Source organism: Tiliqua scincoides, chromosome 1 (genome assembly GCF_035046505.1).
Source record: "Tiliqua scincoides isolate rTilSci1 chromosome 1, rTilSci1.hap2, whole genome shotgun sequence".
In the NCBI taxonomy this organism is placed as follows: domain Eukaryota; kingdom Metazoa; phylum Chordata; class Lepidosauria; order Squamata; family Scincidae; genus Tiliqua; species Tiliqua scincoides.
Window position 1 is genome coordinate 134,266,137 of NC_089821.1, and position 14,807 is coordinate 134,280,943.

Genomic DNA, 14,807 nt, shown 5'->3' on the forward strand with positions numbered 1-14,807 from the left:
TGTTTCACTTCCAAACAGTTCTTACTGTCAAAAGTTCTTCTTAACATTTAATGAAAATCTCCTTTAAACCCATTTGTTTAAACAAATGTCCCTCATTTAAACCCATTTGTCCCTGATTCTACCCTCCAGAGCAACCATGATCAAATCTGCTCCATCTTCCATGAGACAGCCTCTCAGATATTTGCAGATACCAATCGTGTCATATTTTAACCATCTCTTCTCCACACTAAACCTGCCCAGCAGCCTTTTCTCATAGTGCACAGACTATGTCCCCCTCACTATCCTAGTCACTGCCCTCAGGAGCTGCTCCAGTTTGTCAATATCCCTCTTAAGTTGCTCAAAACAAGACAATTGCATAAAATGTTCTAGATGTAGCGACTAACATTCAGTGGCATATTGCCTCTGAGGAAGCTCCATATAGTCAGCATAACTAATAATAACTGATAGGCCCATACTGCATGAATTTGTCTAATCCTACTTTTAAGCTCAAGATAAATGCAAGCAAACTCACCCTCGTTCCTTTTGTTCCTGGTAGTCCTGGTTCTCCAATATCACCCTATAAGAAAGGTAGGGAGAGAATGTTCCTTTTATATGGCTTCAACTTTCAAGTGAAATTCTCCAAAATGCTTTATAGCAATAGAATGTATCATACCTTCAGTCCCGCAGACCCTGGAGGCCCTTCAGGCCCTTGTACACCAGGAAACCCAAATAAACCTTGTAAACCTGGCAAACCTCTTTCACCCTATGAAAAGAAGCAACATATTTAGTAAAATATGATTCAGTACATTTTCCTTAATGAGCCAGCTAGAACAGCCCAAGACTGCAATCCTATACACACTTTTCTGGGAGTAAGTCCCACTGAACACAATGGGACTTACTTCTGAGAAGACAGATTGTGCTGTAAGTGAATGCTCTCAAAGGCAAGAAATGAACTTTTCAATCTTTATTTCCAAGTATCTTTTACCAGAACGAAGACAGCATTGTTTCAAGACATGGCAGGTACGTATTTCTGTCACTAGAGACACTCCTGAAGAACTGGTTTTACTTGTGGTGAACACACAAGTAAAACAACTCAATGCTAAACAGGCATATCCTCAACAACACACTCATAGGTCAGTCCATCAATCACGAACTGCCAACAGTGGCAGGGGGAGAAAGGCTTGCTGCAGGAGTGAAAGGTGAAACTGCTGCTCCTACTGAACTGATGTTTGAGCTGTGGGCATTGATTTAGGGGTGTAAAGGTGCCAGAAAGCAGTGCAGCAGAGCAAAGTGAAGTCTGCACACACTTGTTGGAGTTGGAGTGCTCACATCATGCAACAGTTCCCCCCTTCCTCCCAGTCAACTTCTCTTCTGGGAGAAAAAGGGGAGTCAAGTTTAAGAGCTCCTCCCATTCATCATCATCAGTATTTATATACTGCTTTTCAACAAAAAGTTCACAAAGTGGTTTACAGAGAAAAATCAAATAACTAATGGCTCCCTGTCCCAATAGGGCTCACAATCTAAAAAGATGCAAAAGAACACCAGGAGGCAGCCACTAGAAAAGACACTGCTGGGGTGAGGAGGGCCAGTTACTCTCCCCTTGCTAAATAAAAGAGGAGCACCTACTTGAAAAAGTGCCTCTTACTCAGTTATCAGGGTAAGTTATCAGTTATCAGTTATTCATGAAGCAACATCAATGTGAGTGGAGAAAGCTGCTGGTGTGGCAAGCCAATGACTGCTTCATGCTTTGAGCAGCAGCAGAATGGTCAGCAAAGCCTACCTCCTGCACAAGTTCAGCAACTGCACAGGAAGGCTGGAGAGGGAGAGGCTTTAGGTGTGTGTCTAGTTTGCTCAAAAGGGGTTAATTAAGAAGGAAACAGCCCTGATCACCGCTAACCTCCTGCACTGTTCCTCAAACATCTACTCCACTTGCTGGCTGAACCATAGCCCGTCACAGCCACCTCTGTCTCTGACAAAACAAAAAGAACCACAGTGGTCACAGGATGGCTTGATTTAAATCAGCTACAAGGAAAAGCTGATTTAAACCTTTGATTTCAAACAACTGAAATCTTTCCCATTGATACCGCTTCATTAATTACCAGATTGTGCAAACCTGACCACTAAACCATGTTAACTTACAACTTGAGTATTATTTACACTAATAGGAGAGAATACTGTGTATAATTCTTATAATTTGTATTACTCATATTTTGTATAAATTTTAGATAACTTGATTGCTTTAAAATATTCCCACAGAGGAAATTTCTTACAACCAGCAGCCATGATAGTGAGGTTGGGAATAAGAAGGGAACAAAAACATCGGGAGCTAAAAGTTGGAGTTTATGGTTTTATTTAATGTGCTCTAACCTTTTCCCTCAAACTTGAGCACTATGAGCCCAAGATTATAAAGTCTGTAACTACAACCTTAAACTCTTTAAGATGTGCATACACATACAGAAGAACCAGACTGCCAAGCATATATATTAAATGAAGTAAGAAACTGTGCATACTGTAGGTTCTCAATGATGTGGTAAAACTGTTTCTCAGCTTCATTATTCAGACTGCATGAAAGGGTTAACAAGTCTGAATGTTGCCCCATGAAAAAACATTCACATGTACAGAAAATGAGCATGTCAGGGAAACCTTCCCCTCAACATGTTAGTTTATGAGTAGGAATGTTTTTTGTGGAAAAGGATTCCATCATGTGAACCCCAACTGCAATTTTTCAGTGGTACAGCTGAAATATTAGCCCTTTTCAGGTTTCATGGTCAGCATGAGGACAAACGCATGGTGGTGGGATAGTGAGAGTGCACCAGAAAGTGCACCATTGCCCATGTGCTCCTGAAGGCCCTCCAAAAACAAGTATAGCATTTGACCACAGCAGGGCTGCTCAAACCCGGCCCGTGGGCCACTTGCGGCCCGCTGGGGGTCTCCATGAGGCCCCTGGAGGGTTCCCCCATCTCTAATGGGCACCAGCCCTCACCGCAGCCTAAGCTGCCAGACACACGAGCTCCAGGTCTGGTGTTCCCTCGCAACCACTCAGCTTCGCAACTGCAAAGCTCAGCAGCAGCAAAAGAAAGACAGGCCCAGCATGCACGCAGGGCCTTTCACAGTGGGAAGGTAACGCAAGACTTGCAGGTCTCGTGTTACTTCCCACTACAAAAGGTGCTGCACGAATGCTGGGCCTGTCTTTCCCTGTCTGGCCAGTTGGGGGCAGCCCGCATGCATAGTGGCGATGGAGGCTGCTGCAGCAGAACAAGCCATCTGAGCGGGTGGGCAAGCAGGCAGGCAGGCGGGCAGGCAGCCGAGCGGGTGCGCAGGCAGGCAGTTGGGGGGTAGGCGGGTGGCCAGGCTGCAGCACAAGCCAAGCAAGGGAAGGAGGGGGAGAGGGCGGATGCGTGGGTAGGCGGGCAGGTGAGTAGGCTGCAGGACAAGCCGCCCGAGGGTGGTGGGGTAGGTGAGCAGGCCGCTGTGCAGGCGGGCGCCCAGGCACGAGAACATGTCACATGTCAGGTCAGGTCATGAGGGACAGAGGGAGGGCGAGGGGGCAGGCAAGCTGGTGGGTGTGTGTGAATGAGAGTTCTTAAGAACTGGCTGAAGATTCCCTCCCCACATTCCTGAGCGTGAATGTGTGTTTGAACTAGTTTGAATTCATTCAGTCATACAAGTTCCATCTCTAATATAGTCATTTATATACATTATGTAAATTTATTCAAATTTGCCATGCAAATTAATTTTTTTTCCAGCCCCCAACACAGTGTCAGAGATGATGTGGCCCTCCTGCCAAAATGTCTGAGCACGCCTGGTCTACAGTGATAAAATGATGTATCCAGGGAGAGAATCTCCCCATTATCTGGAATACAGGGACACTTCCATTCCTGGTATAGCTGCAGACAAATGATGTAAATGTGGTTGGGGGGGGGATTTGGAACTATAGCAGCCCAGGACCATTTGCTGGCGCACGCTCCTTTCTCTATCACAAGTTTGTCTATATATCGGTCACACTAACTGAAAGCAGCAAATGTACCACCTTAAGCAGAAAGAAGCTATGAAAAGCTGCCACTTTATGGGCCTCTTAACCTCTTTATGGGCCTAACACAAGTGCATCACAGTGCACTTGTGTTACGCAAGTCAGAGGATAACCAAAGAGAATAGCACCTACAGTTGCCATAGTGCATCCTCTTCTGCTCTTCACTGATTTGCTAGGGCAGCAACTGAATTGGGTGGAATGGTAGATATCTGCTCGGGTAACCATGTAATGTGGGAAAAAGTCCCCTCCTAAGAGGGCAAGAAACCTAGCTGTTTTGTTTCAAAACCAAATTGCAGTAGTGAACCCAGGTGATTTTTCTGTCAACATGTACTAGGCAAGCAAAAAGTCAAAATATAACCAGTTTATTAAAAACCCAAAAGAAAAGGGAATTGGAAAGGAGCGAAAGGAAGCACAGCAAGTTGGCTGGTGACAGATGGTCACAGCTTGACAAAACTGGATGCAGTAACTAGTAATGCCCAGTAGAGAGAGTTGGAGAGCTACTTAAGAGAAAAGTACACAAAACTCCAAGGAATGGCTGAACCAAGGAAGTTTGTAGCCTGACTTGGAACGAAAGTACATCTGCCTGACAGATGGTTGCATTGACTCTTTCATGTAGACGTAGTATATATTTTGTGGTGCTTTCACACAGATGAGATAGCACAGGGCAGGCAAGAGTCAGTTGTTTTGAGGTATGTACATTCTGACTTCTGGTCAGGCCTCCGGAATAAAACTGGCGTGTATGTGGCAGACTTAGTGCAAAAGAAAATTAAAGTAATTCCCTAAATGCACTTTGCTAGAAAACTGTTTAAATCGATCTGGAAATGCTGGCCTTCTCCATTTACTGGGGAGTAAGTATTTTTATTCATTTATCTGAAAAATTTATATCCCATCTTTCCCATGCCATAGAAGTGCCTTCTGTGAACCAGAAGCTAGTTCCAATGCAAAATACACTTTCCAGCTGTATGCAGGAGCATATATCAACTAGGCTTGTGATATCACAGGATCATCTTATTGGATGAGGGGAAACCACATGGCCACTCCATTACACCCCTTTACCTGGACATATCTTCCTAACCAGTGGACACATGCCAATATCAGCAGGTGGGTTAGCTGTTGTTTCTGGGGAAGCCCAGACATGACCACGGAACAATACACATCTTGTACATGTGGCTTCTTGGAAATGGCACTTCCAACAAAAAACATCAGAGGAGCATCTCAGGGAAATGACTCCTGTATCTCTGATGCCAGACAGATTCTGTGGGAGGTTGCAGCACTCCCCCTCCCCCCACACAAGGTGAAAAAGCAGGTAATTCATCATAGCTAGTGAAAAAAAAATAGCTCCTCTAACCATAGAGAAAAAAATAGTTAATGGAAACAATTAGAGGGAACATAATTAAATTCAAGAGTTCTGTGCATCATGTGTTGTTCCAGGGTTGGAAACATTAACTGAGCTTCTGTTTAAGACTTGAGGATATGCAGATGGTAGCAGCTGTCTCTGAAGATGATACAATGCCAAATGAACAGCATCATGTGAAAAATATTAGAACTATCAGCACTGGGAATCAAATAAAAACAAAGAGCAATTTCTTTGTCGCCTGTAAGTTACAGTGCAAAATCCAGAATATGGAATAGGATTTATCTTTGTAAGGAGGTCAATGTTCGTTTAAAACAAAAACCCAACACATACACACAGCCCCAAGTCTCTACCCCTCATGCCTGTGGGAAAGTGTGCAAACATGTCTATGACTATGGTTCAAAAAGCCAAGAGACTCAGTTTTCTGGACCTGCATATTCAATGCCATAGATAGGTCATTGCAGCATTCTATTCCAATATACCTTTTCTTAATCAAGAGAGTTATCCAGCCCACAACTTTTTATCAAAGCAGCACTTTTAAAAAAACATTCCCAATACTTACCAGACTGAGGGCCCAATCCTATGAGCTGCGGTGCTAGCGCGCTGCTGGTACTACTGACCTGGCTGTCACAAAAAGGGTACCAAAAGGCACTTTTGTGCCAGTGGTAATGACGTGCTACTGGCTTTGAGCCCAGAGTCAGTCAGCACTGAACCTAAGCGCTTAAAGATGGCTGCTGAGAGTGCCTGAAGTAAGGGCAGCTGGCAACTGGCAGCAGGGCTTTTCAGGGCGGGAGGGGGCAGAAGCAGACCCCGGAGGAGGGTGGAGATGGCGGCAGGCTCTGTTGGCATATCCTGACCCCCCCACCAGGCCAGAAAACCCAACATGGGTCTCCTAGGTTCTGAGCCAGTTCAATAACTGGGGCAGAACTGAGGAGATCCATTGCAGCTGCCTGGATCTTACACATGATAAGGGAACATTTGTTTCTTTACCTTGAGGAGACCTGGCGCCACTTCCCTCCCCATAGGACACAGAGGTCGCTATTTGGCATTGCTGTAGCCCTGCGCACTAGGGAAGTTTAGGACTGAGCTGTAAAACATTGCTAACAAAATAAGGGCCTAATCCTATCCAACTTTCCAGCACTGATACAGCAACGCCAACAAGGTGCGCACTGCATCCTGTGGTAGTGGTGAGAGTCATGGAGGCTTCCGTAAGGTACCAGAATATTTGTTCCCTTCAGGGTTGCACTGCAGCTGCATCAGCATGAGAAAGCTGGATAGGGTCAAAATGTTTAGTATTTGCATTTTCTGTTCTAAGCACAGAATGGGGGGGAAGGGTTTTCTGTTGCAAAGTCTGTTAAATCTTGATGAAATCTTAGTCTTGCAGGGAAGCCTGTAGTTTAGAGGTAGACTATATGTTGTGCATACACAAGATTCGAGATTTAATTCCTGATATTTCCAGGAAAAGGTAGAAAAGATCCCTGTTTAAAATTTAACAGCTCAATCCTATCCACAGTTTCCTGGAAGCAAGCCCCATTGACCCTAATGGGACTTACTTCTGAGTAGATATGCATAGGATTGGGCTGTAAGAGAGATACTGTCAGTCGAGGGTAGCCAAAACAGAGAAAGAGTGATTATTATACTTGTTCATCTATTTGTTTGTAGAATTTTACCCTGCCCTTCAAGCAAAGCTTTTAACAATGTTAAGCCAAATAATAAAGAAAGCCATATAAAATTCCTTTCAACAGTTTGTCCAGTCAACATATACAAGAAAAAAATATGGCTATAAACACTGAATACTTACTTTTTGCCCCTTTACTCCACTGCAGTCACATTTTCCACAACCAGAACAAGCCTGAAAGTAAAAAAGAAATCTTTGACTCTGATGACATATGCCGATCTGCTAGTTAGAGAAAATGGTTACATGTAATAAAAATATACCTTTCACCCAAAGTCATTAACATATTAAACACCAAGCAATTTATAGGCCAAATTATGGTGCAAACCTACACATCTACTTAGAAATAAACCTGACTGAGTTGAATGGAACTTAATCCCAGGTAAATATGTATAGGATTGCAGCCTTTGTAATATATTTTTTGCCATATGTGATTTAAAAAAAATTAAAATAGGGTCATTTTAAGTGGCAGCTCATTCAGAAATAGCTTCTAGAGAAAGGGCATACAGTGCACATTTGGGATCATTAGTGTCTCTTATCTAGAGAAATCAACAGTTTAAAAAAGTTACATATAAGAGTTTTTCCATTTTCATAACCTCATGGGCATATTTTGTCATGCAAAATTTATATTTGTTTGTTCTTTGGTACAATTTTTACTCCATCCTTCAAGCAAAACTTATCTAGGTGACTAAGAGCCCAATCCTAACCCATACTGGAACGGGAAGGACAGCTGGCCTGCCCCATATACAGAGCAGAGTTGGGGATGCCTGTGACTCAGCCCCTGGCAAGGGAAATTGATTTCCCTTACCCTGGGTAGCGCTGCAGCAGCTCCAATGGGGTTACCCAGATCTGTACCACCTAAAGAGGTAGCACAGATCTAAGCAGCCTGGAACTGCACCAGGTCACCCAGGAGTGGGGTTAGGATCCAGCCCAAATGCTGGATCTTGGCCCCACCCCCTGCTTGGCCCCAGCCTGCCCACTGGCCTGCCTACCACCCACCTGGCCGCCCTCCTCCTGCCCCAAAATGCCTCAGTTCTACCCTCCCCCAACCCCGTGCCAGCCCAACACGGCCAGTGTGAACTTTACAAAGGCACCAGAGGTGGCCTCCTGACTCCCAAGGTGGCACAAAAGTGCCTTATGGCTGGCCCAAAGTCCGCTTTGGATTGCACCCTAACAATGTTAAAATAAACAATAAATAAAACCATATAAAATATTTAAAAAACAAGTCAATTTGAAAAAAGAATCAGTGACATTATTGAGGAGTCAATAACATAACAGTAGTCCATAGCAAATAAAAGAGATTTTCTTCTGGCATTTAAGTGAATAAAGGTTCAGCCCAGATATTATTTCTTTTGGGAGATTATTCCACAAAAGGGGCACTCTTATTGGTCCTCATCCATCACATAGCAAATTGGTCAGGGACCCAAAGCAGAGCCTCAGAGGTCAAGCATAAAATCTGGGCAGGTTGGTATTGAAGGAGACAGTTCCTGAGGTAGTCTAATCCTAGGGCTTTAAAAGAAGTCCAGCATCTTGAATTGGGTCCAGGAATTGAAAAACAGTAGGTGAAGTTGTTTTAACATGGGGAAAACATGTCTCATATACCTTGCCCTAGGCCAGGGGTGACCAAACCCCGGCCCTGGGGCCACTTACGGCCCTTGAGGACTTCCAATCTGGCCCACAGGGAGCCCCCAGTCTCTAATGAGTCTCTGGTCCTTCGAAGACTTGCTGGAGCCCACGCTTGCCCAAAGCAACTGCTCTCAGCATGACAGCCAACAGTACGACCTTTTGCATGAGCTGTGGGATGAGGACTCCCTTCACTGCTTGCTGTTTCACGTTTGTGATGCAGCAGTGGCAGCAAAGGAAAGGCTGGCCTTGCTTTGTGCAAGGCCTTTTATAGGCCTTGAATTATTGCAAGACCTTCATTCATTCATATAAGTCCATCTCTAATATATTCATTTATGTAAATTTATTCAAATTTAAATGTAAATTAATTCTTTTTCCCCCTGGCCCATGACACAGTATCAGAGAGATGATGTGGCCCTCCTGCCAAAAAGTTTGAACCCCCCTGCCCTAGACAGTAATTAGTCATTTTGTGCTAACTGCAGTTTCTGTAGTTTCTTTAAAGGCACCCCATATAAAAGGACACTGTAGAAATTCAACCAGGATGTTATCCAAGACAACTGTAGCCAAACTTATCTGGCTGGCAACACCCCATCATCAGAAGTTGTTGTTTGGAAAGTCCGGTAAATTCTTCCTCACAGAAGAGCTACATGCAACAAATGCTTTATTTGTAGTTTATTATTGGTACATAACAATAATGCATGGAGTGTGTGCACTACTGTGAACTATAAATTCACTGCTTTTGCCTGCTCCAGAGACTAGTGTGATAAGAGAGAACCCTCTCCACACACAAACACACATGCACACATACTCCAAGTTCTCTGGTGTGTGCAAAGGGTTTGTGAGGTAGGAGGAGTCAGTAGCAACTTCAATTCATGGATGGCAAATTGCCAAGCCAAAATCTGTTTGCCCATGAATTCAAAGGAACTGAATATGTATACATGAGTGGTTAGCGTCATTCCTACAACTTATATACAGTAGCTACAAATGGATACCAGGTTTATACCTATTTAACTCCTCCCAAAGAATGCTGGGCATTATAGATGAGAATGCTGGGAATTCCGAGTTAGAGATCTGTAGCCCCCCTTTCTAGAACAGAGACGTGAGATGAAAGCACGATATTGGATGATTTAATACAGAAAGACTATAAAACTACGTTAGTAACCTTCAGTCTCGAAAGACTATGGTATCACACTCTGAATGGTGGTTCTGGAACAGCGTCTAGTGTGGCTGAAAAGGCCAATTCGGGATTGACAATCCTTTCCACACTGGGAGCAAGTGCAGTCTGTCCCTGGTCTGTCTCCCTGGCTATGGGCCTTCCTTCTTTGCTTCTTTGCCTCTGACTGTTGGCCAAGTTTCTCTTCAAACTGGGAAAGGCCATGCTGCACAGCCTGCCTCCAAGCAGGCCGCTCAGAGGCCAGGATTTCCCACTTGTTGAGGTCCACTCCTAAGGCCTTCAGATCCCTCTTGCAGATGTCCTTGTATCGCAGCTGTGGTCTACCTGTAGGGCGCTTTCCTTGCACGAGTTCTCCATAGAGGAAATTCTTTGGGATCCGGCCATCATCCATTCTCACGACATGACCGAGCCAACGCAGGCGTCTCTGTTTCAGCAGTGCATACATGCTAGGGATTCCAGCACAATCCAGGACTGTGTTGTTTGATGTATTTATATATGACAACTGCTGCAAGAATATTGTATGCCAAATACTGGAAAGTTCCAGAGATATCTGCACTGGAAGAATGGTGGAGAAAGGTATTGGATCTGGCAGAAATGGATAAACTTACAATTCTTCTTAAAGAAAACTTTTACAAATTTTTATGGACAACTGAAAACCATTCATGGACTTCCTATGCATCCAGGGGAAAATGAGCCAAATAATTTATGGATTCAATGAGTAGATAAGGGATTTAATTTTTTTTCTCATTTTTCTTTGGTGTTGAAAATGTACTATTCAATAAGTAGTAGACTATTTAAGATTTGATAGCTAACTCGTATGTTGTATGATTTTGTAGTAGAACAAAGAAATGTAGATCAAGATTTTCGCACTTGCCACACAACTTGCAATATCTTTACTTTTTAATTTTTCTTTGTATTTGTTTAAATAAAATAAAAATAAAAAAGAAATAGATTCTGGTGAGGAAAAAGCACTCAGCACATGCTCAGAGTAACTTAAGGTGGCACACAGGAAGAGAAGAGGAACTTGCCGACAGCGTATATTAAAAACCAGTACCTAACCCACTGGCCAAACTGATTGCTGACCTGGGGAATTCAAAAATGTTTCCCCCTATTTACCACTACACGAGCCAGTTTTCATATGGCAGTTTCCTTCACTGATATCACTTTCATTTGTTAAAAATGCATGCTATACATGTACAGAGTATACTTTATGATAAATACACAAATGCCATGTTCACCACACATATACACCACACTATTTTACACACCCACAGAACATTCAGTTCCTAGAAGAACAATCCCCACCAAATGAAGTGAAAGAAGGGACTGAAAAGTTTATACTGGTACCCAGGAATAACCTACTACTGGATAGACCCATAACAGCAAATGGCAGCACAGCACTGGTTGTCACCAACAGCTCCTAATTAGAGCCACTCCAAAGCAAAGTTGGCATTACCATTTTGAAAAAGTGTAATTCAAACTGAATTTTAGCTTTGCTCCCAAGGAGAAACATCAGAGAATTTTCATGAGAAGCTAAATGAATTTATATAGCCAAGTGAATTTTCAGGATGAGAAGTTCTGCACATCCCTACAATGTTTCATCAAGCCTTGAATTGTAGGCCTGTTGCTGACAGGCGGCCTCCTAATCTGGAACAGCCACTCAAACAACAGACAAATACACACAGGGACCAAAGCCTGTAAGAAACCTAGATAGCAACTCTAACTTCATATCTACTTTTTACAGGACCTAATAATGCCAGCCATACCATCAGGGGTATATGCACCTGTTCTACTCCAAATGAGATATACAGTATGCCAGTGGTTTGTAAAGTCCTCCTTAGGAGGAGGGAACCACCTAAGGCTTGCGGGGGTGAGGGGATTGCAGCAATGCAATCCACAGGATCGCACTGCTGCTGGGGAAAGGGGAAGGTTGTTAAAGGGAAAGACTCATATTGAGGGAACCAGCAGCTGCCAGCAGCTCTGTTTGGCCCCTTCGAATGTGGATGAGGCCCTGGGGGTAAGTACTGACCTTTTTAACAGCTTCAGCTGGGATAGATTCCCAGGATCGCATTGCTTCTGGGGAAAGGAGGGTTCTTCGCTTACCTGAAGCCTGCAACGGGGTCCAGGGGGTGCCCCCAAGCCTTGAAAATTAAAGAAAAAAAACATGATTGGAAGTAGCTTCCGGTTTTGTGACTGGAAATCGGAAGTGGCTTACAATCGCATTTTTTAAATTTTCAAGGCTTGGGGAGCCCTGGCTCCCTGCATCCCCCAGATCCTGTTGCTGGCTTCAGGTAAGCCAGGAACCCCCCTTTCCCCAGAAGTAGTGCGATCCTGGGAATCGCTCTGCTCCTGGGACCTTGTCCAAAGTCTAAGCAGCACATTGTTGCACAACTCTGCTGAAATTCATCTAGAAATAATGATTGGCCCCTGTATAGTGCTGAATACCATGATGCATTTGTTCAACAAGCAGGATTTGCATATATAGTACAGACCTTGGTGCCTCTTTAGTCACTGGGCCTCTTACACTTTTGCCAAAGGCTTTCAAGTACTGTAGTAGTAATCACTGAAACCATAGCTTGCTTGTACTTACTCATGATTAAGAGTACAATCCTGAGCATCCTGCACGCCTCAGGACATCATCTGCTTTTTGGTAAGTTTTTTTTGTTTTTTTTAAAGGGGGCTTACTGGGGGCAGGAGTTGCAGCATGGGTGTTCCTTTAATCTTTCTTGCAGGCAGTGGCAGTAGGCAGCTCTGCAAGTCTTACCAGCAGCCAGATTATGTTGGCTGCTGTTCTTTACCCTAGGCATTCTTCCAGAGCTGCCTCCTGCCACTGCCTGCAAAACAGATTAAAAAGGCCACCTTATGCCAGAACAAACTGAACATCTAAGTGGGATACAATGTAAAAAGCAAAGCCACCAAAAGAGAAACCAAGGCATGCAAGACCTATTAAACAATGAAATGGAGTTCCATGAGATGCATCCACTGAAAAGAGAAACAGTGCAAGCTTCATGGGCTTGTTCAGAAGGGAAGCTGACTGTTGGCAACAGGGATGGGCACTTGAGTCTTGAAGACTCTATTTGAGTTGTGAAAAAACACGTTTTCTGCTATTCGTGTCAACTCAGTTATGCATATCACTGACTTGGGTGCTGACTTGTGATTTGGGACTCTAACTAGGAAAAGAGTAATGCTTTGTATAGACTCAAGTCATGAAGACTTGTCATTTTGGACCTGTGACTTGGCAACTCAACTTTGTGTGTGCATGTGCTTGCTTACTATTTCTTTTGCTACTTCTGAGTCAGGCCAAAGACCTTATAGGTGATCCAGAAGCTGGCATTCAAAATGGCGCAAGCAGCAGATTTGGTGGGATGTAGGTTGGCTCCAGGAGGTGTGGGTTGGGAGGGTGGAGGGAGGCTGCAGGAGGCTGGGGGAAGAAATCAGAAGAAGGTGGGGGCAGCCAGGACACCGGGGGGGGGGGGGGAGGAAAAGCTCTGTTATCCATCTTGGAAGGAATTGATGATTGACTGGCTGAATGGATGGCCTTTTTTGCTGAACGAGGGAGGGGAGAAGGAGGAGTCCAATGGTTTGGGGACGGGTTCTGCAACAGGGAAAAATGCCTGCATAGTCCAGCGAGAGGGAAAAGGAGATGGGCAAAGCAGGGGGAAGTATTTCCTTGCAACAGAAGAGTAGGAAGGAAGCCCCATTGATTGCAATGGGACTGTTGAGTAGAGCTGCAAAGGACTGGGTCGTAAGCCTCCTAGCTGCTGTGAGTGACCCTTCTGCCTGCTGCTTCTGTCCCCTTATGCTGCCTCTCTCTCCGCGCTTTACTGAATTCGAAACTCCTCCCTGTTGGTCTGTGGTGTGCTGCTCAGCACTCCTTCTGAAGGCAGAATTGGGAGCTGTGATGTGAATGGGGGGTTGTTGCTGGGATGCATAAGGAACCTATAGGTTTCTGCACTGCTGCACTCACTTGAATAACAGCACAGCTTTGTTTACCTAAATGAAATGAAAAGGGTGGTTGAAGTAAAGAACGTCAACACATTGCTGAATGCAGATGGGATGGGAACATCAGGGGAGCATTAAACAAGAACTGATACCTCCACCAGCACCTCCATTTTTTTTGGTTGTTTTTTTTTTGGTGGAGCTGTGCCTGACTCAAGCTGTGCTTGATTTGCTTTTTGAAAAGACTCGCACTCGAGTCAAAATGACTCAGGACGCGTCGTGATGGCCATCCGTTTTGACTTACAAGCAAGTTGAGTCAAGGGGACAGAGTCTTGCAACTCAGCGCAGTGACTCTGGCACATCCCTGGCAGCAGATGATACAAGGAAAACAAACTGCACAATATATATCTATAATAACTCTACTTTTATGTTTGTGGATTTGAACTATATAGATGACAGTTCTCAGCTGTCCCTACGAATATTGACAGTAAAGACTTTTGGTTAAAAATCACTAGATCATTGATCCCTGTGGGTCAGGATTCACAAGGTGGGTCATGAGCCAATTTCAGGTGGGTCCCCATTCATTTAAATATGTTATTTTTAATATATTAAGCTTGATGCTGCCATGATATGTGACTACGTTTGGAGAAATGTTACAGATTTGTACTTTAACAGGTTACTATGGATATGCTTTCAACAGTGATAGTAAATGGGACTTACTCCTGGGTAAGTGTGGGTAGGATTGCAGCCTAGGATTGTTAAATTTTCCTGCTTGCTGATGTCACTTCCGGTCATGACATTACTTCTGGTGGGTCCTTACGGATTCTCATTTTAAAAAGTGGATCCCAGTGCTAAAAGTTTGAGAACCACTGAGCTAGATCATCTGCATAATATGCATTCAAACAGAGAGACTCAAATTTGACTTGGCTTATAGAGGTAAAAACAAAGCCGGGATGGTAGATTTGTGTGTGCTTCATATCCCACCAAATAGGGAAACAATGAGGCATTGCCAACTGGAGGATGCTTATCTTCC

General features: G+C 44.0%; 1 protein-coding gene across 1 annotated transcript in view; it reads right to left on the reverse strand.

Annotated features, from left to right (window-relative positions):
- COL4A1 (collagen type IV alpha 1 chain) overlaps positions 1-14,807 on the reverse strand; it is a 170,452-nt gene that overhangs the window by 111,024 nt on the left and 44,621 nt on the right. The window contains exons 2-4 of the mRNA XM_066633158.1: positions 7,165-7,215; positions 653-742; positions 512-556 (exon numbers count right to left, since the gene is read on the reverse strand). Of these exons, the coding sequence (XP_066489255.1) occupies positions 512-556; positions 653-742; positions 7,165-7,215 (186 nt within the window). The remainder of the gene's footprint in view (positions 1-511; positions 557-652; positions 743-7,164; positions 7,216-14,807) is intronic.